This window comes from Colius striatus, chromosome 4 (genome assembly GCF_028858725.1).
Source record: "Colius striatus isolate bColStr4 chromosome 4, bColStr4.1.hap1, whole genome shotgun sequence".
Classification (NCBI taxonomy): Eukaryota; Metazoa; Chordata; class Aves; order Coliiformes; family Coliidae; genus Colius; species Colius striatus.
In genome coordinates, this window is record NC_084762.1 from 16,980,106 (window position 1) to 17,005,797 (window position 25,692).

Here is a 25,692-nt window from a genome sequence, read left to right on the forward strand (position 1 = left end):
ACTGGCAGAGCATGGCAGATGCAAAGTCCTTGACTTAGGACAAGTGCAACTTAGCAACTGAAACATCACTGTGTTACCAACATTATTCTTACACTAAATCCAAAATACAGCACTGTATCAGCTACTAGGAAGAAAAATAACTTTATCTCAGCTAAAACCAGGACAGTGACACAGGAAGAAAAATATGCTGAGATCCTCGAGACAGACCAAATGCCCATGCTGAGGCAGCCCCAGCTGCCGGGGCAGTCTGGATTGTTGCAACTCTCTGGAAGGCCTGACTTAAAGAAGAAATGACATTTTGTGGTTATGAGCCCAGCGCTATCCTCTGCTTCAGGACTATCAATCAAGGCTCCCAATGAGACAGAGGTTGTCAGAGGCACTCAAGTATTTCAGGGAGAGGTGCTTATGAACACTGTGTATCAGACACTTTCTGATTTGATACTGTTTCCTTCTTGCTGCTACTGTATGCTTTCTGCAGAAGCTTGGCAGGCCTTTGATATTCAACAGAGCAAGGTCATCAGATGCAGCAATGTCAATAGGGTGCCTCCTCTCTGGAAGGGGAAAAAGATACATTTCCTTCTTTCACTACTTGTTATACAGAGTGAAATCAATAAAGACTGGTTCGTGGCTTTTACCCCTGTGAGGAGAGGCCCTTGGTTGCCACGATGGCAGTGAAACCCACAGGTCGTGTTTGTGTCCTGAGGGCAGCTCCACACAGATGTTGAGTGTGGAGATATGTAGCTGCATTTTACCCTCCCCCTTCTCCTCAGGTACCCTCTCCAGCCCCCTCCTTTGGGAAGGACCTCTGAATTGACAAGAGCCCGTCACACAGGGGTAGGGACACAAAAGTTATCCATGAGCAGAGGTAGCTGGTCTTCCCATTCAGCATGGGGTAGATGAGTCCTTCTCCTTTCTGGTGGGTCCCAGGCAGTTACAGTCTTTGCCTGGCTGTGATTCAGCAGTGAGCCTTTGTAGTATGATGCAGCACCTCCTCAGCAAGTGTAGATTCATCAGTGTTATGCCCTAAGGGGTCCCTAAGGATGCAAGAACAGTTCCATTTCCCTGCTGTGCAAGTCAAAGCCATGAACACTTTCACAGTGATGCAAATGGTCTGACAAACCTTGGGCAGGTTTCAGAAGGGAACTCAAAAACTGTGCAGTGATGTGTTGTCTCACAGAAAAAGTTGGCTGCACCTCCTTTGTCCTCAGCTACACCATGCTTATCTGTTGTTTCTTGAGAAAGCTGAAGATGGCTTTCTTGCCTTTTTTTCTCTTCTCCTGCAAGCTTCATTGGATCATGTGGATGAGGTGGATCATACATTGTGGATCATGTGTAGACACATGGTCTGACACATTGCATACTACAAGTGCCTGTGATTCTCCAGAGCTCGGTACATTTACACCAATGAACTCTAGCTTAGAAGTCATTTTAACAACAGTAGTCCTGTTAAACTGAAGTAGTTTCCTAAATCATACAGTGTGGCAGCAATAAAGGTACTGGAAGCACTTAATTGGTCGGGCTTTTTGAATCCTAACTTGAAAGACGCCTTTAGTACTCAACGCTTTTGAACATTTTGCCATGTGTCTTGTCTCTTGGCTGAGAGAGAACAAAAAGCACAATGATATAAAATTTAACACCACCAGGAAATTAAATATCCTCCACCAGTATTAGTCTGACTTGCTGTTCTCAAAATAATAATGTATGTAAAAAGTGGGGTTTTTTTGGTGAGTATAACTGGGAAACGTTTCAAAGAAAACTCTCCCCCACACTCTTTCAAGACCATCATTTCACCCTCATCTCCATCCATGGACAGGTGATGGAACAGCTCATCCTGGATGTGATTTGTAAACATATGAAGGAAAAGATGATTATCAGGGGGAATCAACATGGATTCATCAAGGGGAAATCCTGTTTGACTGACTTGATAGGCTTCTATGATGGCATGACTGGCTGGGTAGATGAGGGGAGAGCAGCAGATGTCATCTACCTTGACTTCAGCAAGGCTTTTGACACTGTCTCCCATAATATCCTCATCAGAAAGCTCAGGCAGTGTGGCTTGGATGAGTGGACAGTGAGGTGGATCGAGAGCTGGCTGAATGACAGAGCCCAGAGGGTGGTGATCAATTGTGCTGAGTCAAGTTGGAGGCCTGTGGCCAGTGAGGTTCCACAGGGATCAGTTCTGGAATCTGTCTTATTTAACATCTCCATCAGTGACCTGGATGAGGGGACAGAGTGTACCCTCAGCAAGTTTGCTGATGACACCAAACTGGGAGGACTGGCTGATTCACCAGAGGCTGTGCTGCCATTCAGCGGGATCTCAACTGGCTTGAGAGTTGGGCAGAGAGGAACCTCATGAGGTTCAACAAGGACAAGTGCAAAGCTCTGCATCTGGGAAGGAACAACCCCTTGTATCAGTACAGGTTGGGGATTGACCTACTGGAGAGCAGCTCTGCAGTGAGAGACCTGGGAGTCCTGGTTGATAAAAACTAAACATCTGGCTTATAAAATGATTTAAATTGATAAAAAGGAATGATATCCAGAGATATAGTAAATAAACTCAGTCACAAAGCCTGGATGAGCTGGCTTTATAAAACAGGTTCATCAAGCAGAAATATATCTCCAACTACCCACAACCCCTTACTCTGTGGAAGCCAGTTAAGACGCCATATGCAGACATGCTTGCTTACAAATGTAATTTCCTGTTAGTCATGGCTCATGAGCAGGTGAGAAAGGGTGTGAGCAGAGAAGGTACAACAGGAAGAACTATCTGCATTACTTGGGCTTTTTTTGGACACTGATAAGTTAGTCAAAGATGAAGAATTTCTGGATCCTGTTTTGCATCATGTCTAAATCTCCCTGGAGAGTAAATGGGTCAACTGCAATCATGGAAAGGCTTTCTCATTGCAGGAAGAATTTCCAGTGGAAAAAAAAAAAAAACCAAACAGTGCTGGGCTCAGATTTTCTGTGGTAAGTTGAAAAACCTATAGCCCAAGTCTCTGTAAAGTTGATACTCATGGATTCCTGTACTCTGTTACCAATAGATTCAGTATTGGAGATTCAGCAGACAGCAGTGCAATTCAGAAGGCGCAACTTGCTTTTCACTAGGTTCTTGATTCATAGCCTGAAAATCACAGGAATTAATACCAGACTTTGCTCACATGGTGCTTTCCAAATGAGACCATCAGCAACATCTGAAATCTCTCCCACTTCTTCATCAACTTCAAGAGGTATTTTCCTGTTATGTTAAACTTGCTGTGTATCACCACAGATGCTTTATCGCTCTAATTGCTCTGGTATGTTGTATGAGGTTTGTTATTATTTACAATGCCTGTGTAGCAGATATCTGGCAAATAGGGTGGGCCTCCTTGATCCTTGGCCCAGTGAAAATCATAGGAGCCCTTATTTTCTTCTTGCTATTCTGCAACCCTGCTTATCCAATGGTACCTTTAGTCACATGCAACCTCAGACACACCAAGTACTCTGTAATTATCACCTGAGTAGTCTCAGGGTGGTAGCAGAACGTGCATTTTGTCAGATGAAAGGGACAAGAGCTTTTGCTGTCAAGCTTGAGGTCAGTCTCTGGTTACTCAACAAGAATCTATTTCCTTGCTGTATCCTGCAGACACTGATAGCAAGGGAAGTATACAACTGCAAACAGTGAGAAAACAGTCAAGAGTGAACTATAGCCATCCAGGCTTACTGCAGCATGTCTGCTTGTAACGAAGGGTAATCATAAATTATGTACCGATGGTCTGTTCTGTACAGAGTGAATCTGTATGAAATTGTGTTCTGCTGATTCACATCACCAAGAGGATCTCTTGGTCCTCATTTTGGCTTTGCTGTGTTTCTCTGACCCATGTCATCAGAACCCTTTGTGATCATACAGAGAAGACTTTTGATCCTGGCCTAAAAGCCATAAGAAATAGTAGCAGAAATGTCCTTAGTAAGTGAAAGAAAAGTTTAAGACTCTCAGCCAAAATTACTCTAAACAGGTAAACACTGCTGGATAAAACTTGTCCCTAAGGATGTGCCACTATTTACAGTCTTATCTAAATGTGGGGAGCTTGATGGATAGGAGGCATCTTAGTCTGTGATCTACTGCTCTATGCTTGAAAACAACCTTACTGTGACAAGAATCTAACCACCAGCTAAAAGGGCTCACTTTGAAATACAGAATTAACAAACAATAACAAAGAAACCTGCTCATTTAGATAGCTAACAATAACAAAGAAACCTGTTCATTTAGATAGTTAAGAGAAGAGCTCAAAAGAATAAGAAAACCAATCAGGGCTAGGAGTGCAGTATGTCACTCTCATCATATTAGATAATTAGAATTTCATATACAGAAGAATTAATTTTAAGAGGACTTGTAGCTCTAGCACACACTTATTGTGCTCTAGGATTGTAATTTTCCATTCACAATATAGTGAATATAAATTTGGATTTAAAACTGCCAGTATTCCCGAAAGAGAAACACATAGTTGTGTCTTGCTGCTTGAAAACCATCTCCTTTCTTCTGTTCTGGGAGATGACTTGAAGGCACTCTGACTTTGAGCTGTTGTGTCTTGCTGCTCCTACTTGCATACTTTTTGCTCTTATATTCCACAATATTTTCCTTCCAATTGTGCTGTGCTTAGTGCCAAAAGTAAGAATGCAGAGAACAACCCACTGCTGCAAGCATTTGCCCATTTGCCCAGTTCTGCTCTGCTGTTTCCTTTACATGACAATATGAGGAATAAGAGCTGGATTTTGAAGTTACTGTGTGTAGAGCAGCCACTTCCTCAGCAGAAATCAGGAAAGAAAAACAAACACTTATTTGGGAAGTTTTCTAGCCTTAACATTCAGTAACTAAAATCAGACTCCACAGCTTTCTCCCCTTGAGGCAAAATTAGAGCAGGTCTTCTAATCCTCTTGTCCTCAGAGCTTGAATGAGCAGCCCAGTTTTGATTTCTTTTTCCTCCAATAAAAAGACATGAGAAAATTCAAACCAGAAAAGAAATGAACTCATAAGTATCTTGCATCTGATATGAAGCTGTCTTCAGAGTTTCCTAGATATCAGAGAAGCCTAATGTCTGATTGAGTTGATATGTAAGTATATGTTAGTAGCAGTAACTACTTACAAAACAGTGCTATAAATGCTTGTGCTTGTGTACACTCATGCAAATAGTATCATTTCAGTTGGAAAAGACCTTTAAGATCGAGTCCAACCACTAATCTCACATTGCCAAGCCCATCCCCAAATCATGTCTCTCAGCACCTCTGCTACACAGCTTTTAAATATCTCCAGGGATAGATCTCCCTGGAGGTGGATCCAGCAATCTCCACTACCTCCCTGGGCAGCCTGTGCCAGTGTCTAATAACCCTATCCGGAAAAAAGATCTGCCTAATCTCCAATCTAAACCTGCCCTGGCACAACTTGAGGCCATTTCCTCTTGTCCATGTTTCATTATTTGGGAGAAGAGACTGACCTCTGCCTCACTACAGTCTCTTTAAAGGTAGTTGTAGTCTACTCAGCCTCCTCTTCTCCAGGCTAAGCAACTCTAGTTCCCTCAGCTGGTTTTCGTAAGACTTGTTCTCTAGACTCTTCACTAGCTTTGTTTCCCATCACTGGACATGCTCCAGCACCTCAAAGTCTTGCCCACCCACATGTCCTTTCAACCTAAATGTGAAGAAAGACTTTTTTTCCAGGAAAAGAACATACTACTTGTTATAATTATGTTGTTCTCTTCTTGCTGCCTATGCTTTGCTGAAACAATATAAGCCAAAGACTAGACATTCTCATAGCTGTTGATAAAAACTAATGGTAAAGAGAAGTCCTGGGCTAAACTTATTTGGCACATCAGTGTCTTGTGGAAAGCCTGCCTGGAAAATAACTCATCCAGTTTTCCTGCAAACATATCTGCAGAATCCGAGGCTTTGGAAGAAGACTATGTTGACAGGAATAGCTTCTCTGAGTTTTGCTCCTTGTGCCATGAACATCTTTCCTCACTTACAGCAGAAATACCAGGAATCTCCAGAAGAGGAACAGAGCACTTGAATTCCCATCAGGAAAACCCAAGGAAATGCAAATAATGCAGGGGGAGTATGATGCATGTCTCTGCAGGAAGGACAACATCTCTATGTGCTGTGTGGTTGATACCAATGCACAAAATCTGTGCCTCATCACTACAAGAACTGTGGAGTATTCAGCTGCAGCACACCCAGTGTACACACTTGGCACAGCTGTGCTGTGCGTGGACCACACCTGCCCTTCTAGGATGACATGCAAATGAAGGCAAGATCCTGTTTGTCAAACAAACAAATATAGGAAGATATGGCTAAATTCCTCATCTCCATTAAGGACAAAATTTCTCATTGAGGAAGAAAACAGGCAGGGAAAGCTCCCTGGAAGGGATTTTTGAGGGGGAAGTCTTTAGAAGTACAGAACTGGGGTGGGCAAAGAGAATTGTCCTACCTCCACTCTGGAACCACTGCATTATGTTACAATTGGCCTAACAAATACTTTTGTATTTTATATTTTTCTTTCCCATGCTACTCTCCCACATTTCTATTACTAGAACATACGTATTTGCATTTGATGGTGCCACTTCTGACAGCATCACATGTCAAATTTTGCAGGATTTCTTTTTTTAAAGGTAAAACCCTTGTAATCTCCTCTTCTTCTAGGAGTTTGCTTTCTTTTTTTTATAACTAGGTAGAATTTTTCTCTTTTTTTACATCTTAGTATGCAAGAACTCCCAGGGCTAAGGAAAAATTCAAGATCCCACAAAAGGTGTTCTAATTATACTACCTGGTTGCGACAGACAGGAGTGTGACTCATCCTGAACAAAAATTATGCTGCCACTGGGAGTGGCAATGGCTTTCTATCCTATGGCTTCAAAAGCCCTGGGAACAGTCGACACCATCAGTCTTGAGGAGAAAGGTAAGTATCTCCCCGATTCTTAATTCTAACCTTTACATTACAAACAACATGACTATGAAATATTTAGAGATTAATACATGCATTAGAGATCTGTTTAGCACATAATATATTTTGATGAAGTGAGAATATTTTCAAGATGCTGTGCAATGTTTTCGATTACATTAAAGTGTATGGGCTGTGTGATGAAGCTGTGCTTAAGTGGTATGATGGCTTTACCAGGTGTGTTTCTAAAGAAGATTAAAACCAAACCTTTTCTCACTTCTTATGCTTGATCCAAATTCGTAATTTATGAGAGAATAATCTTTCTACACTATTCTGTCTTTTAATATTTATACTGCTAAGTTAATTCTGCTTGTGTAATGGAGGAAAGGTATCTTCCATATCTGTGCAGAAAGTTATTCAGACTAAGAATCAAAACAAAAGTGACTTAGAATAGTGGAAACTCTAAAACACCAAACTGACTTTCTAAGGAATCAGATGCCTCTATGTCACTTTACTGGATGAGGACACTGGGAAAAGGCTTTCTTAAGAGAGGAACTCTGTCCTAGGTGTAAGATTTGAAGAGCTGCAGAACATTCAAGATCATCTGCTAGTAATAATTGTGATCATAACTGAAGTATATCTGGGAAAAGTGTTAAAGCTGAAGATAAAATTTTAAAAGCATTACTGGAATTTCCCACTAATATGCAACGTGCCTTTGTTGAAAATGTTGCTAAGTGAGTCTATCTGGAGTTCAATTTTCTGTCAAACGCTTATTAAGCAGCTAGCCTTAGAAGGACATTGTATGTGAGGTACAGTTGATTACTACACGCAAAGTTTTGTGTGAGAGACAAGAGAGTGAGTTATGATCAAGGGGTGTAATTAATAAGTGCTACACCTAGAAGAAAGATTGGGACATAGATTGAGCAAATCAGGAATCTTTTTTGAAGTCATGAACAATTCAGCCACACCATGCAGAAAACATTACCAGGCTTCACCAAGGTATCTAAACTTAGCAGGCATTAAGGATAAGAGGCCTAAATCTTTGTTTCCCATGTTGCAGGTGATTGCAGCACCACAATGTGCTCTCTCAGCGCAGCCAATGCCAAGTTTTGTCTCGATTTTTTCAGAGAGTTGAGCAAAAGAAAAAGAAATGAGAACATTTTCTTCTCCCCATTAAGTCTCTCAGCTGCTTTTGGGATGGTTGTCCTTGGAGCCAGGGGCAACACACTCAAAGAGATTGAGAAGGTGGGTTTCCTTTGCTCTAAAAAGGGAATGGTGACGTCAGCCAAGAGGCTGGTAGTACCATCGGATCTAGTTACTAAGAATCCAAAAGACTGATGAACACAGAAGATCCCTTAAAAATACCCTCTCTTACGCTGTTACTAATAACAAACTTTTTCAGACTGAATGCTGTTACCGTAATTGATCATTCAATTAATATATCACTGTTAAAGCATTTTGGAGATATCCCTCCACTCTCCAGGGCTCAGAAGTGGTGGCTCCCTTTGATGTGGTCTTTTGTCTTCTCTGGATACCCAAAGTCTTCTTTCTTAAGAAGAAAGATTCAAAAGATTTAATGAGCTCACCTTCTGCAAAAACTTCCTGCTCGTTTGCAGGTATCTCATGATAAAGGATAAATGAGACTTTTCTGTGTCTGGCTACATTTTGGCTTGTAATATTCTGTTCTAGCCTTGAGGTACCACTGTCACTCAGCTGCATTCACCCGCTGTTTACATTCCAGGTATTTCATTTCAGTGAAGTTTTGAGCAGCACAAAGCAGGGAAACACATACCCTTCTGAGAAGGTAAGACGTGGTTGCAGCTCTGAGATGAAGCAATAGGTGCTGGTTTGTCAGCCCTTTTCTTTGCAAATGATCACTTAATCAGAAAGCACAGTAGGGCTGAACAGCCTCTCTGTCTAGATTTGCAGACCTGCTTATTACTGTTCTTTTATTAGTTATTTAGGGAGCCTTGGGAGATTACACGTTTCAACAGCTAAGCCTTCTCATTACAGGTTTCTAACCAAAACAGCACTATCAATCTAAAATGTGTTCATTGCTTAAATTGCCACCTGCAAAGGTTTGCCTACAGGGCAAAGCAAAAGTACCTTGCAGATCACTTCTCCTAGACTTTTGCTCAGTTTGCACAGAGCTGTAACTGAAGGTATACAACGTGATTGGGAGATGGACTAGTGTCGGCCCGAAGGAAAGGGGGTTTGTAATTCTGTATATCTGGTACGAGGGGAGCTGGAGGTGGTGTCCTAGTACATTTATTCCAATGCCTGTATCAACTGGGTGGAGTCAGGTGTCTCATACAGAGAGAGGCTGCAATTCACCCTCAGGTTCAGCTTTGCACAGGGAAACTTGAGCCTACCATGAACCTTCTATTTTCCTATTTGAAGTGTGAAGAAGCTGGAGGAGTCCATTCTGCGTTCCAGGCTCTGTTGTCTGCAGTCAGTGAACCCAGACCGGGTTGTTCTCTGACCATTGCCAACAGGCTCTTTGGAGAAGTGACTTACCCGTTCTTCCAGGTTAGTGGCTGTGGTGTCTATTTTAACAGCTCCTGGAAGTTACAAGCTCAGCAGAACTTCTTCCATCACAAAGTACCAAGGGAAATAAAGCACAACAGTGCTGTCAGGATATACTGCCAAATGACTGCACTCCACAGCTCTTGAAGTCAGGGAGCCTTAGCATCAGTTGCCCAGGGGTTAGACAGGAGGAGTGGCAGTGCATTGGGAAGCTGTGACTTAAAGCTTTTATATAAAGATCTACGGTAACAGCTCTCCCTGGGTGTTCCAGAAAATGTGACAGCATTAATCATCGTCAATATATCCTTCCCACACAAACAGCATGTAAGAGCTGGCACTTGCTGTGTCATTTCTATCCAAGGAACAAAGCAGACAACTTTCCCCCTGCCTCAATTTCTTTTCCATTTCTAATCTAATATTTGTATTCACTCATTAACTTCTCCTTCATAGTCTATACAAATATGGGACTCTGATTCCTGCTGTCTTTTCAAACAAGGCTTAGAAGAAAGTAGCATAGTTCAGATTTTCTTCAGTTAGTCTAATCTAAGTAGAATTGATAGTCTCAGAACATTCTTGTGGAAGACTGACAGCCTAGGCAACACAAGTGCATACAAATTATTTCCTCAGCAAACCAGACTTAAGGTGTTTATAAGAATATTGCTTAAAACAGTACTGTTTTAGCTCCCTAACCACCTCTCTCCTTTCAGGTAAGGATTTCATCTTGCTTCCAAAACTTTGTACTTTAGTTAAAAAGAGATTTTCAGAACCAGAAAAAAGGTGACCAGCATCCTTGCAAAATTTTATATTTAACACAAGTTGCAAGTTTTACAGTGTATATATTTACATGCAGCAATACACACACACACACACACACACATACACACACACACACACACACACACACACACAAATGTATATACACACACTTATCTTATTGGGATATTATCAGTCCAAGTTATGTGTTCAAAATAAGGCAACCCTCTTCACTGGTGTTTGGAGGAAGACAGGCTATGCTTAAAGAAAGGTACCACGTTTAGATATTAGATATTTTTTACTGTGCTGAGACAGTTCTGCTGCTCAATACAGTTTGAACATATAGAAAAACATATTTGCAAAGATATTTTTAATAAATAATCTCTTTCTAAAAACTGAGTACTTGAGTTATTTCAATTATTTTCTTCTATATGCCTTTTACTTATTAATTTCTTGCTGGTCTGCTACATGAAATTATCTTGAAGCCATGAAATTTTCTATCTTATAAAATGATCACATTGCAATAAATTTCTGTCATCTGCACTTTCCAGCAATACTTAGATTCCACAAAGAAATTCTATCGATCGGAACTGGAACCAGTCAATTTTAAATGCACTGAAGAAGAAGCCAGAGAGAAGATTAACTTCTGGGTGGAAAATGAAACAAATGGTAAGGAAGATAATGTTCAGATTGTTTTGTTTGAAATTGAGCCAATTAAGAATATCATGTCTGAATTTCAGCTGCCAGCTTCTTTCCCAAAGGTAAGAAGATTTTTATATATTTAACAGTGCACTTTTTTTTTCTCAGTAGGAAATAAATATAGAAAGAAGCACAAAAATGCCTCAAATTCCTGGCTTCGAAAGCTGTACATCAACATTTTGTTATTTATCAGATGGGATTATTCTACTTTTCAGATTTAAAGAAACTATTATTATTAGTCCTTTCTGTCCAAGGAACAAAGCCCTGTGACCACCAGAAGACCTTTATTTTTTTTCTCCAGTGTCTTCTCTGTTTCTAATGAAAGTAATAATTCTTCTTAACTCTTAATTATTTTTAAAGGTAAAATCAAAGATCTATTTGCTGCTGGGTTTATTGATCCCTCTACTGTACTTGTCCTGGTCAATGCTATCCATTTTAAAGGAAAGTGGGAAGTAGAATTTAAGAAAGAAGACACTAAGGAAATGTATTTCCAACTGAACAAGGTACAGTATGACCAGGACCTGAAATGGATGGGGGAATAGAAAACAGATATCTGTTTCTCCTATACCAACAGATGGGAGCTTTCCTCCTCTCTGTTATTCCGTGACAAAACACTAGTGTTCAGCTAGATCAATAGAAAGGTACATCTTCAGTTCAGTCACCAAATATGTAACCATTTCAATCAACTCATATCAGAAGCTGAGATCCTGGTTGGGTGAAAGCTGCTGTGTACATGCACTAACTTTGTTGAGGATTTCACAACTAAGGATGTTGTTCCAAAACCAGTCTGTTTTGGGACCGAATTTGAGGATTCTGTTCCTCTGTTACTATTTACCAACAGGTCAATGTTTGTTTTCAGAACAAAATGAGCTAAAGACAAATAATCTCAGCTTAACAGATACATGATTTGTGGTTGCGTCAGATGCATCCATTTCCCCATCTAACATGCCAGAAAGAAATAGAGGGATGTATCAAGGGAGCTGTAAGTAATCTGGCAGAAACGGAAAAGCAGGTTTTATGCTTCTAAAATGAAAAACTTTTTTTGCAGCTACAGTTAGGAGAGGTACACATCAATGCTACAAATGCATTAAACCCGTGACTAGTATAAGTAATGTTTCTGGGCTGAAGTCTAATCTCAATACCAGTTAAAACCAGGGTGATCATTTCTTTATTTTCTGTTTAATATGTTTCATGTGTTCCAGAATGAGAGAAGAACAGTGCAGATGATGTTTCAAGAAGGTTATTTTAACATGGCCTTCATAGACGAATCAAAAATGAAAGTGATGGAGCTCCCATACTTTAATAATGAGCTGAGCATGTTCATTCTGCTTCCTGAAGTTGACTCTGAGGATTTTACTGGCCTAGAAAAGGTAATTCTACTTTTTCTCTCTAGTTTAATACATAAAAGGCCATAAATATTGCTCCAATGTGTTCAGAACAGAAGTGGGAAAAGCTGAACCTTATTATCTTTTCTTTCCATTCATTATGGTGTCAATCATTGTTGTCAATACTGCCTTACAGCTTGAATGTACCCTCACATATGAGAAACTGGCAGGATGGACCAGCTTGGCTAGGATGCAACAGCTGAAAGTGAAGGTGTACCTGCCTCGGTTCAAGATGGAGGAAAGTTATGTCCTCAACAAAACTCTCCAGGAGATGGGAGTGATGAACCTTTTTCACTGGGGAAAAGCTGATTTGTCAGGAATCTCTAGAAAAGATGGTTTGGTTGTGTCCAAGGCCATCCAGAAGTCATTTGTGGAAGTCAATGAAGAGGGCACTGAAGCAGCTGGTGCCATGGGGCTTGCTCTAGTGCCTCTGTGCCACTCAGTTTCTTATGAGTTCAAAGTTGACCACCCATTCCTCTTCTTCATTAGACACAACCCAACCAACACCATTGTCTTCTTTGGAAGATGTTCCTCCCCTTAAGTGGAGATTATTTTGGAAATTAGATCTAAGTGACATCCCTGTTGGCAAGCACTGAGAACAAAAGATGAGCACATTTTTTATAGGCTTTATCCTTTTGCTGTAAAAAAAGACTATCTGATAAGAGCCAAATTAGAGATAAAAACCTACAAAACATTGACTATTTGGTTTCTAACATCAGCTTCAGGTATGTTTTACTTTTAGGGCACCTCACTAAAATAACATCTGCCTTAAAATACACTATGTGGAATTTGTCAAAGAGCTGTAGGCCTCTAGAGACATCTGCATAGAAAATCTCATTTTGAACCTTTCCTAATGCAGCATGTCTCCAATAAACCCATGATTTTGGTGCTCTAAAGATGAGAGATATATTCTGTCACATGAAAGAAACAGAAGAAATGGTTCAAGCTGGAACTCTTGGGATTTGTTCTCAGAAAGCAGAAGTCTTCTCTGGGGTATTTTTCTTGTTCTCAAGTAGGGCAGACCCATTGCTTATTTCTTTCTGTGAAAAATCCTGTATGTGCTAGAAAGTTTTTGAACCTCTTCATGAACTTCCATGTAACAGGGTTTCAGCATAATGGAAGGACTTTTCTGACAAGGCCTCCTCTACAATGAATTAGACACTTCCTACATAAAACTTTAAGCAGTGGTCAGTCCTTCTCACTTCTAAAACTCATCTTTTTTAGTGCCTCAGATACCATGAGTTTCTTGTTCCATCTGTTTTATTCTTCACTAGCATAAAAAGCTAAGTAAAAATTTTTTGTGGTAGTTTTTTGATGCATATCTTTTATTTGTTCTATTTACCATAATAAAACCATTGCAAACTAAAATGTAGTAGGCTGCAGAATTAAGTGGACAGAGAAACAATCTAATATGGAAAGTAAAATAATGGTAATCCTTTCAAAAATATAAGTGACACTGATATCTACCTCCCATTTTAAAATATTCATGAATCTAAGTTTAGGCACCGGACAACTTGACATTTGGATAGGTAAACCCTGAACCTCACCTACTGCTTATCTTTGCATTTGATTTCACCAGGGAATTAAAAGTGTTTTAGTACATGGCAGAGTCAGTCTAATGTCATTGAGAGTAGTACACTCCCAGCTTTTGAATGTCATAAGTGTCTGATTTCCCCAGATCCGATCCCTTAACTAGGCAACGATACAAAGGACCACTTGTCTGCTGATGACTACTTATGGTAACCCATTTGGGTCAAAATTTTTGGTTGCTCATGAGCTGCTCTTGCAGCCACTTTTGCACTAACATTCAGCATAGAAAAAAACCATAAAATATACCAAAGGATGTGTAGTGACAGGCTACCCTCTGGGTAAGTTGGACTGCCCCATCCATGACTGCTGGTGGAATCAAACTTCCTCTCTTCCTCATTTACTTTGGGTGTTTTAAACTAACTTGCCTGCCTTTGACAAAGCAGTTTTTTCACATTAGGGTAGCTAGCATAATTCAGAAACTGAGCAGTTACCAGGCATTCAAACAGCTTACCTGTATGGAGAACTGTTGTGGTGACTGTGCCGCTGCACATGTATGAGATGTAGAGTGTCCAAAAGAAGGCAAATATACTAACTGGAAGAACACATCAGAAACACCTTCATACCCACTTTTAGAGGAGCTGGGACAATAAAATATTTGTTGAGAATATCTTAGACATTAGGCAAAGAGCTGGCAGAGGGGATTGTGTCCTTCAGTTGAATGCTCCACAAAGGTCCATACAAGACAGACACTTTGAACCAGAGTGTACAGAGGAGTATGGGTGCCCAGGAAAGCTCTTCATGGAAGCTCCAAAGTTATGTTTGAGAAACTGCTGAGCAGTTCTGGAACGCTAATGTGAACATGTGAAAATGGGAGAATGAGATACACACTGCAGCTCTTTCCACACAAAACCTGTGGCCTTGTGCACCATGAATTTGGTAGGATAAAGCAAAATTTATGACAGCCCAGCTCACAGAATAAAGAACATGGAACAAGGTGAGAGTAAAGCTGCTTATTGTCTTCAGTTTTTCCCATCCTCATCATCGCTATCACATCCTCAGATGAAAAGCTTGTTCTGAGTTTGCAAAACTGCACATAGATGCCTGCATTTCAGCAAAACAAAATACACGGTTAAGGGTAAAGTAGCTCCCTTTCCCTTCACAGAGGATGCACTTACTGCTGTATGCTCTCTGACTTAATATGTGCAGATCTGGGATTTCTATTGTCCACTTCTATGGCCTTTACAGATGACAGATTTGGGTTATTCAATGAAGAATAATAGCTTTTTAGAATTGAATTATATTTGATATTGTGTATTATGATTGTCTAACAGACCATGAATGTTCCTGCAGACAGATTCTGTAGTTATTCACCTGCCATAGTAAGAAGGTAGGTTTGGAAGATCTATGAGAATGGCCTGTGCATGTACTGTGGGCCTTGTTGCCATGACCTGAGGAGAATTAATATTAAAAATTGACCCTCAATCATCCTTTAAATCCTACTGGCTAGTTAAAATCCATTTCTGAATATGTGAAAACTCTGGAATCTGACTTACAAATATTACATATTTTGCCCTAGCAAATATGTAATTCCTGGCTGTTCCTCTAATCTCCTCCTCTGCCATGCCCACCCTGAGACCTCTAGTTAATCTCAATGCTGCTATTCTGAATGTTTTCATCAAAGTGAACTTGCAGCAAAACATGCTTTCTTCTCAGAATCCTTCTCCTCTCCCTCCCATGTGTGCTGTAAATCCTACAGTTTGAGCTCAGGTAAAAAACTTTGGGCTCATCTAGATACAGAAATAGACTTGACTGTACTTTTAACAAGTACAAGCTATAGAATGCACCAATTCTGGAACTCCAGGAACATTCTTCTGCATTTTGACAGACCAAAATACCTTCCAATACTATTCGGGTCTTGAAAAACAAAACCAAACTTTTGAGTGTGTTCTTCCATGGAAAAAATCCACTTGAAATCCCTCTGAATAGAATGACTGTCCCACATTTGGCTCTGCTTAGAGTTGTGCTATTTGACAACATCAGATGGTCACTGTGAGGAACTTCCCTCTGTTCCACCGCACAGATGCTGTAGTGAGCTGTTGCGTATATACAAGACCTTCAGCAGTTAGCCCAGCGTCCACTTTCCCCTTCACACTTGGTGGGAGCACTGTGTACATTCTGTACTCACAGTGCCTCATGGGTGACAAGAGGAGAAACAGCTAGGTTTCTAGGTAGTGATGTACTTTTTTTCACTCTCTGGTAACACAAGACTCTTTCCTCAGCTATAGCTGTGGATGTTCACTAATGATAAACTGTAGTTTATCTGTAGGTGAAAACTGTTTGCTCATTACTGCACTATGACTAAGTCTTATTTTCTTGGAATATTTTGGTCTTGGAATATTTTGGTATGTTTAGCTTCACTTGACTGCAAGAATCACCTGATCTGATGTTAGAGCTAGGTTAATTTAAAAAGTATGATGTTTTGCTGGATATATTTGCAACACTCTTTTCCCTCTATTTCTTGCTCCCGTTTTTCGTTTGGCTCAAGTTACCTAATATGGCCCAATTGCATTATTGCATAGACTACAAAGAACCGCAGAAAACATAGTCTTAGACTTGAACTCAAATGGCTTTGGTACAGACTTGCAAGTTACAACAAAAGTTTAAATTATATTTTTTTAATTAGGTTTTTACTTCACTAAATAAAGGTAGACTTGCTGTAGACAGAGTACCAGCCTAACATTGGTCTACTCAATATTTCAAAGGGCAATGAATCAAAAGATCGTGACGAAAGGTGGTGACTCAAAAGATGACTCCTCTGAGGCTAACAGTGGGAGTGTCTCAAATGGTACAATATATATATTACCAAGAACTCAGAGAATCTGTTTAGGTTCAGCCAGCAAGCTGGATTATTACATGCCTCTGAAGTCTGTGGGGTAAGTATTTCTCCAAGTCAAATGTAATTTCTAATTTGTGTTCTTTTGTACAGAAAAAAGGTGACATTATGTTTAAGAATTTTAAGGTAAGATAAGTATGTAAAAAGACAGCATAGGCAATAATTTTACCTTACCTAAACAATATATGGTTTAAATGTCAAATACTTCTAGGTGTGCCAAATATGAGTGTTTGTATGCCATAGCTTTGAGCAGAACTATCTCTTTTCCATTGAAAATCTGGTATCACATAAAAACCCTATTCTTTTATAATTTTAGTAATTATTTTGGGAATAAAGGCATTTCTCTTGTCTCAGTCTCAGTCTCTAGAGAACACAGGTAGAGTGGTTCCACAGTTGTTAGCACCAGATGTCTCTCAGGTCTCAGAATCAGCCACATCTGCTCCAAACTACAGATATGCTGCTGTTCCTCCAACTTTAATTGTTTTAGAGATAAAAGAACAGTACACAACTGTCTTAGATTCAAAAGAAAGAATGACTGCAGGTTTCAATGAATGTCCTCAACATGTCACATTCGTTTGCGTGGGCAGGACTTGCACCTGACTGAATGAATGCAAGTCTGTGCTGTTTGAAGCTGTACTGCCCAAACCCGTATTTATGACATACATTCTTGTTCTTTTTCTCAACAAAAAAGCATCAAAGGAGATTAAATGTAAAAAATGGGACTACAGGAAAGAACGCCCCTAAATCTATAGCTCTGCATCAAAGCAACTGACTGGGTTTACAGAGCAATTTACTCCTGTTGTTCTTATAAACTACAGGAAAGCAACCTCCAAATTTGTGGCTGGTTGACTAAGCAACAGTAAAAAGCACACTAAGAGTATGTAAGTTGATTACACTTGATTAAAAGGTCCAGAACAGGCACAGAAGAAACAAAGTGTGAAGTTTTTATTGTCTCAAACACCATTCAGAGTACTCTGTGTGGCCATAGAGGAACGTCTGTTTAGCATCATCATATTGAAGCATGGATGAAACTATCTGTTTCCTAAAAGGCAAGTACAAGACATTATCTTGATGCTGAGCTAGTACTTTGCTGATAGAAAACAAAGATGTATTCAGAGATAAATGAGTCAGGAGTTACAATATTTGTAATGACCACAGAATTTCCAGGCTTCACATCATTCATTGGTTCAGCATCACAAAACCAACAATGACCTAGCAGTTTCTGGGTTACTGACAGTAGTTTTAAAAACAAGTCCTACAGATCACCACCACACAGTCATGTTTCTGTTTGCTTCAGATAACATTGATTTCATAATGGGCTCCATCAGTGCAGCAAATGCAGAATTTTCTTTTGATGTATTCAAAGAGCTGAAAGTCCATCATGCCAATGGCAACATCCTCTATTCCCCACTGAACATCATTGCAACCTTGGCCATGGTTTATCTGGGAGCAAGAGGTAACACTGAGCAGCAGATGGAGACGGTAAGTTGCAGAAATGGACACAAACTCCTTTTGATCTCTTTCAACACATCAACAGATTATCCATCTACATCTTTGAGATGTTTTCCAGTTGAAGGGACTAAGTCACACAGTCATATTTGGCACTCCAAACCATGAGGTTTGGATCTGATGCTGTTTTTATTTATGATTGCTTTTCCCCTTGAAGGGCAAGAATGGCCTTTGATTTCCTTTAAGAAAGAGTAGCCTTGAAGAATAGATAAGGCAGGTCTCTTGCTTCAGCTTATATTATCTCACAGGCTTGATTCTTTCCAGGTGGAAAGGACAACTTAGAATATGCAAGAGATGAAACGTACAAAAAAAAGGAGTCACAGCTAAAAATACAATATTTTTAGATTGTGGTGGTAGCTGGTTTACAGACTGAATACCACTAGCTGGAAAAGAAGAGATCCAAGGTGAGAATCGTAGCCACAAATTTTCTGTGTGGCACGTGCAGTAAAAAAATGATTTAAAGCTCACATTAAACTTCTCAGTTCATCTATGTGCTAAACAGATGTAGTTTCAACACAAACACTGGTGACTCTCAGTGGACTTATGTACTTAAATACCTCTATTGCTACTTTCAATTGCAGGTTCTTCGCTTTGACAAAATTGCAGGACTTGGAGGAACCATTCAGACCAAGGTACAGAAATCTAAGGTACATTCATGTTTCTTTCACATTTTTCTCCTGAGAACAAACTGTTCTGACCATGCTTCAATACCTTCTCAAACCTTTAATAATGTTCTTAATTTAAAAGTCAAAGAAAACCCCAGCAAAAGACAGACTGTACATGTTGCAGCGGAAAAAGTGACAGGATAGGATGCTTTGGGTACCAGGCTGCTTTCCTGTGTAGATGAGCATCTGCACACCTACAAGTGCTGCTGGGGGACAGCACTTGAAAAGTGTTCAGCAGCTGGAGCCAGAGTACAGAAGTCAGACTTGCAGCTGAGAGTCCAAAGTGGGGCAGGAATACACTTTGAAAGAAAGAACTCAGAAACTTCAAAGGCTGGGAAGTAACCACATTCTTCCAAAAAAATACAGGGACTTTTCTGGCTTCCAACTCCCACTGCTACCCCAAGGACACCATGAGGCATTCCAGTACCTTCATACCAATTGTGTGCTTTCTTTGTGTCAATCTGCTGCCTCTGTAAAGATAACACAAGTCCTGCTCCCAGGCCTGTCCCCATCTATTTCAGATCCACAAGCATAAGGGGGAGCTTGAAAAGAAGAAGATGGTTTTGGTTTTCTTTTTTTGTTTTTAAATAAAGAAGAAAAAAAGTAATATCAGCTACAGCATTTAGTGGCTGGTTAAGCATTTGGAAAGGAGCAGTTCAATACAATCTCCTTCTCATAAAATGAAATCCCAGCCACTGTTTATCATTCTGCCTTTTTCTGAAGTGCTTTTAGCCTGTGGCATCTGGAACACTGGTCTTGGGGCATTAGACAATCTATTTTTTCACTGTGTTATGATACACTTCCTGATACCCTTGTCACCTAGCACTCACCTCTCACCTGCAGCTTCAGCTGAAAGGTGCCATGAAAGTGCACGCAGAAGCTGGAAACTAGAGGCTCTGTATTTGTGACAGCTCAACAATTGCAATCATTTGCACCTGAATTCTTCTTTTTGTCAACTTGCTCCTGAACCATATGGTTTCAGATTTGCTACTGAGGTTTTCTGATGTTACCACTTAGAACGAGCACCATGCTCTGTTATAGGTTAATTGTACATCATCAGTTGCCTGTATTAAACTTCCCTCCCATGGAGCTTTTAGACTGTAGTGCACATTCACTTGCATAAATATCAAAACACTTTGTGATTTCCCACGTTCCTTGTACTTTGTAAGGAATTCTCTTCCTAGTAAAATAAGCTAACGGCTATACCTTTTTATCTTCTATCAACAACTCAGTGTGGCAAGTCTGTGAATATCCACTTACTGTTTAAAGAACTTTTCTCTGATATCACTGCACCAGAAGTCAATTATTCACTGCATGTTGCCAACAGACTCTATGCTGAAAAGACATGTCCAATCCAGCCGGTGAGTTGCATATTAGAGTGATTTCTTCCTAAACCCTGTATAAACTTGTAATCAGGAGGACTGGCCAGAGTAGGTAAACTGTTAATGCAGTGATCCCCACTGGTATGGACTTCTACAGCTTTCCCTATTGCCACCACCCTGACAGTAGCCTGAACAGAAAGCAGTTCCAGGCAAAAAGATGGGTCTATTAAAAACCCAAATGGAATAATAAATCAAATTATTTGATACCATAATTCCCCTCTCCCAACTTTCTCAACCAAAGCCTTTTCATTTTAAGAGTCAAAATCTTTCATTTGACATTTTCAAAACACAAGACACAAATACTCTACATCAAAGACACTTCTTGTTTTTAAAAATAAAATGTTGCTTGTTTTGTTTTTTTAAAAAAGGAATAGATATAACTATATCAAAACACACAGAAACAAACCTGAAACATGTCAGGCTGTCTTCAGGAAAAATATTTAAACATTTCTAACAAATACTCTTAACTAATTAAATTATCAGATCTGAAATTGTCAGGGGTCAAAATAATTTTTCTGGCCCAATTTTAGCAGATTATTCCAGGAAGTAAGAAAGAAGAACAGCTTAACCATGGTATCCTACAAAATTCCTTCTAGCCATATCTTATTTCATCTTCATGCTGCTTTAAAAAACATGACTATTTTGGTAGCTACACTTGCTGTCTTTCCAGATCTATTTAAAATGTGTAAAGAAGCTCTACAGAGGAGGTTTGGAAACAGTCAACTTCAAAACAGCATCAGATCAAACCAGACAGCTCATTAATTCCTGGGTGGAAAATCAGACAAATGGTAAGGTCATATAAGATTTTGAAATATACTTCCCTCTTGCAACTGTATTTGAACAACTTCTGGAAAGACTAAACATTAGAGGAGAGATTTCCTTCTCTCATCCCCATGCATTATTAGTGGGCAATTATTCATTATTAGTGGGTAATTATTCATTATTAGTGGATAATTCCTATGGAAAAGGAATTGCATCTATGTGGTGTGTTTTAAACATATCTGGCAAAGGCAGAGGAGCCAGGATATGCACACTTTCTAAACATACTTTTTGTGTCTGGAGAGCTCAACTCATGCAAGGTTTGTCACAGCTTCTGTGGAAGACTGCCATAGTTTTCCAAGGATATGTTGGATGGATAAGAAGTGAGCTTCTAGGGAAAATAATGTATGCATGAGGCTGATGGTGGGAAAGCAATGATTTAGGACCCTGTGTACATTTATTGTGCTGAGATGGGAAGAAAAACAAGAGTGAAGTGTGAGAAAAGCACAGTGAGAAACAGAAAATCTACCTGACTGCTTCCCTCTCCTGTTCCTTCTTTTCTACATAAAACTTTTTCCAAGCATGGGTTAGAAATATTTCTAGGGATGTCTACTGATGGTGAACCTCCCTATCTTCTTGGAGAAATTTCTGGCCAGGTACCAGTTGTTTTGTATTTAATCATCCTCATAAATCTGAATCCCACAGGCAGACCTTGGAAGAAGAGGAAGTCAAGTCATGCAGTACTGTGTTGATTGACCTGCAAAATGCAAGACTGCTGCCACAAAGCTTACCACTCTCTGCCCTGCTTTTTTCTTAAAGGACAGATCCAAGGTTTCCTTGAACCAGGCTCTATTGGTCCTGATACTGCCCTTGTCTTTGTGAATGCCATTTACTTCAAAGGGATATGGAAGACAGCATTTAAAGAAGAAGACACTTGGGCGGCACCCTTCAGGGTGACAGAGGTAGGGGGCATGGACAGTGCTTTTGGCCAGGAAGCCAGGCTGTTGTCCAGCACAGTTTGGGTGTTACTTACAACATGCTGTGGTCATTAGCCAGGAGATACAGCTGGACCCCTTGCTGTCAGGTTTACAAGAGCTGTGCCTGACCAGAGCACACCAGCAGGCAAGAGAGGAAAGGAGACAAAGCTTTTCCTCAAAGGCAACATGCTTGAAGATGGAGTCCTGGCCCTTTCAAAGGGTTTGTTCATTTGCCTGCCTAAAGAAAATGTTGCCCCCCAGTCACAGAATCACATGTTTCTGTTTTTGCAGGAAGAAAGCAGACCTGTACAAATGATGCATCAGAATGGCACCTTCAAAGTTGCAAGAGTTGCTGCAGACAAACTGAAGGTCCTGGAGCTTCCATATGCCAGTGGAGAGCTGAGCATGTTTGTGATACTGCCTGATGATATCTCTGGGCTGGAGCAGGTATGGCCTGGCCAGGGGAAGCAGAAGAGTTCCCACTTCAGCAGGGCTTGGCCGGTGTCAGAGCTTGTGCTGCCCATTTACCTGCCAGGCAGGCAGGCTGTCCATGTGTTCAGGCAGAGAGAGGCCTGATTGGAGAGCCTTGCACTCATTCTAACAAAACAAAGGCAAAGGACTGTAATCAAGAAAGGAAAAATGTGATGCAGCCTGCACTATATAGTCCATTATTCTTATTTCAGCAATTTAAAAAAATCATGTTATAAACCAGACTTACTAAAGAAGAGTTTGCATTTTTGTAGGTACTGTCAACTGTAGGTGAATTTTTCATGGCCTTTTTTTGCTCTCTCTTTCATACGCTGATTAATTTGCTAGGCTGTGAAACTGTTGGGTTTTACCCCATGAGATAGAAGATTAGTTGGAGAGAAGGGGATGCGTTAGGTGGATAAGGAAGTGCATAACAGAACAGTGACACAGGCAGTACTGGAGAGGCAAATAAGTTGAGAAAGATGTTGACAGAATGCACTTCAGGAACCATTCTGGTTTGATTTTTTTTTTTATGACAGCCTTGATTTGTATTCATGTCCCAGGCATTTCATTCATTGTCTCTCTTTGCAGCTTGAGAACAAAATCAGCTTTGAAAAAATTACAGAGTGGACCAGTCCCAATGTGATGCAGAAGAGGAAGGTGAAAGTGTACCTCCCACGCATGAAGATTGAGGAAAAATATAACCTCACATCTGTCTTAATGGCCTTGGGTATGACTGACCTGTTCAGCCCTTCGGCCAATCTGTCTGGCATATCTTCAGCAAAGAGCCTGAAAATATCTGAGGCCACCCATGAGGCATGTATGGAAGTCAATGAAGAGGGTACTGAAGTAGTTGTCTCAGCGAGTGTGGCAGAAGACATCAAAGATTTCTCTGAGTCTGTAGAGTTTAAGGCTGACCATCCTTTCCTTTTCTTGGTCAAACACAATCCAACCAACAGCATCCTGTTATCTGGTAGATATTTGTCACCCTAAAGAAAAATCTGGAAATAATACCTGCTTTCCCCGCAGAAACAGACCACCTCCCACCACACACACACCTCTACCATAATATTTAGTATAATCTCATCTCTTCAATATTATCTCCAAGTGGAAAACCTGATCTAAGAAATGTCCATTTGCAAAGCTTCCACAGCAAAGAGATACCTGCAGGTGAGGTACCAGCAGCATTTTTACTCCTTTCCATTCTCACACTGGTTTCAGGATTGCTTGAGCTGAGCAAAGACTGAGACAACAGAGAATAGAGACACCCACCAGCCAGGAAGGTGCTGAGTGATTTTCACTCAAGGAGCAATCTGCAGGCATGACTCCAAGTCTTTGAGAGTCCACTACATGGAAAGCCACGGGCTGTGTTCATCCCTTTCCCTGGTAGCATCGTGCTGAAAAACCCATGTTGTCATTCCAGCAACATGTGCTTTGTTTTTTTTTGCTCCAGCCTGGATGAGGTGCTTGTGGCTAAAATTGTGCTATGCTGGTTATTGAGTGGTCCCTATTTTAATATTTTTGCTTAGCTTTTGGGAAATGTACATGTCCACCATCACCGCAACTGTCCTTTCACCATGAGTTCCTCACCTAATTCAGAATTACTGGCAGAACCTTTCCAAAATCATGGAGAGTCTCCCTTACACTTCTGAGACCACAAAGAGGTCTGACTTTGTGTAGGTGTAATTATGCCTTCTCACAAAGTGTAGAATGAAAGCCTGAAACATAGACATCTGGATGATCCAGATGATCCAGAACCCAGTGAGAATGCCCAGGCAAAAAAATTGTCTGAATTCTTGTTTAAAACATTTTGATTTTTGTGAAAAATCCTGCAAGTGGTATTAAAGTATTCAATTTCTCCATGGGAGTTTTGTGAAAAAGCACAGCTTTAAAAATAATCCATTTGTTGAGCTTGTTTGGCAAGTAAAGTTCAATTAGTCCCTGGAAAGCCCTCAGGTGAATTTCAAAACTCAAGTACATATTATTCCATGAATGCAGCCAGACTTCTTTGTCCCTATGACAGTTCAAGGCTACAACTTGTTTTTAAGAAATACATAAGAATCCTAATAGTCTCTATCTTTCTCTTCCTGTGAGTCCATTACCGTCTGCCGATATAGATATATTGGCTCAATACTATGTCCTGTTTTCATTCTAATCATACATTATTGATTTTGATGCTTAAAATTGATTTATTTTTGTTAACATAATAAAAGAAAATCACAAACATTTGACATGAGAATGATACTAATTTTCTTGACCTGGGAGTCCTAATTGATAGTAAAGTGAATATGAGCCAGCAATGTGCCCTTGTGGCCAAGAAGGCCAAGGGCATCCTGGGATGCATCAAGATGAGCGTGGTCAGCAGGTCAAGGGGGATTCTCCTCCCCCTCCACTCTGCTCTGGTGAGGCCTCATCTGGAGTACTGTGTCCAGTTCTGGGTGCCCCAGTTGAAGGGGGATGGAGAACTTCTGGACAGAGTCCAGCACAGAGCCACCAAGATGATCAATGGTCCTGAGGAAAGGCTGCAGGAACTGGGGCTGTTTAGTCTGTAGGAGACTGAGGGGGGATCTCATTAATATTTATAAGTATATAAATGGTGGATGTCAGGAGATTGGGTCATCACTTTTTTCTATTGTATTTAGTGATGGTACAAGGGATAATGGGATGAAGGCTGAAACACAAAATGTTCCATTTAAACATAAGGAAAAACTATTTTACTGTTCAGGTGAGGTAGCCCTGGCACAGGCTGCCCAGGGAGGGTGTGGAGTCTCCTTCCCTGGAGGTCTTCAAAAACTGTCTGAACACATTCCTGTGTGACCTGATCTAGGTGAACTGCTTCAGTAGAGGCATTGGACTAGATGATCTCTAAAGGTCCTTTCCAACCCCAACCATTCTATGACTCTATGATACCTGGAGTTTGCTTCCTCTCTGTATTTCAGATTTCCAAGAGATAGTCCAATGGAACAGCAATTTATTCTTATGTATATTTCAATAAAATTCAAATGGTTTATAAAGATACACTGACAATTAGTCTAGTAGATATTTCAAGGAACATCTGCTCCAGCAGCTCTGCCAGTTTAGTTGATGAAATCATCTGAAAAGCATATAACTCAAAAGGAATAAGAAAGGTTTATCTATGTAGTTTATTCAACTTTTGCATATCTATTAGCCAAAAGTAGTTGGTCTAGTCTGTTAAATTTAAAAGCCTGGACATTTAAACAACAAGACTTGAAAAGTGTTAC

General features: G+C 40.2%; 2 protein-coding genes across 2 annotated transcripts; both read left to right on the plus strand.

The window, feature by feature from the left end:
* The first annotated feature begins 7,981 nt into the window (after window positions 1-7,981).
* LOC104555230 (serpin B4) lies at window positions 7,982-12,808 on the plus strand. Its single transcript, XM_061995830.1, has 7 exons — window positions 7,982-8,149; window positions 8,646-8,708; window positions 9,245-9,433; window positions 10,735-10,852; window positions 11,243-11,385; window positions 12,085-12,252; window positions 12,404-12,808. Exons 1-7 carry the CDS (start codon window positions 7,982-7,984, stop codon window positions 12,806-12,808), a joined length of 1,254 nt encoding a protein of 417 aa, XP_061851814.1.
* Window positions 12,809-18,004: 5,196 nt separating this feature from the next.
* LOC104555228 (ovalbumin) lies at window positions 18,005-23,443 on the plus strand. The gene is made up of 7 exons (XM_010198546.2): window positions 18,005-18,172; window positions 18,781-18,831; window positions 20,097-20,225; window positions 20,917-21,034; window positions 21,825-21,967; window positions 22,274-22,429; window positions 23,042-23,443. Exons 1-7 carry the CDS (start codon window positions 18,005-18,007, stop codon window positions 23,441-23,443), a joined length of 1,167 nt encoding a protein of 388 aa, XP_010196848.2.
* Window positions 23,444-25,692: the final 2,249 nt, after the last annotated feature.

Excerpts from the sequence above, each read along its gene's own strand:
- LOC104555230 (XM_061995830.1), top strand. The coding sequence starts at position 7,982 with ATGTGCTCTCTCAGCGCAGCCAATGCCAAGTTTTGTCTCGATTTTTTC. Across the intron at positions 8,709-9,244 it reads ACACATACCCTTCTGAGAAG|GTTCAGCTTTGCACAGGGAA; the intron begins GTAAGACGTGGT and ends ATTCACCCTCAG. Across the intron at positions 9,434-10,734 it reads TGACTTACCCGTTCTTCCAG|CAATACTTAGATTCCACAAA; the intron begins GTTAGTGGCTGT and ends TGCACTTTCCAG.
- LOC104555228 (XM_010198546.2), top strand. The coding sequence starts at position 18,005 with ATGGGCTCCATCAGTGCAGCAAATGCAGAATTTTCTTTTGATGTATTC. Across the intron at positions 20,226-20,916 it reads AGACATGTCCAATCCAGCCG|ATCTATTTAAAATGTGTAAA; the intron begins GTGAGTTGCATA and ends CTGTCTTTCCAG. Across the intron at positions 22,430-23,041 it reads ATATCTCTGGGCTGGAGCAG|CTTGAGAACAAAATCAGCTT; the intron begins GTATGGCCTGGC and ends CTCTCTTTGCAG.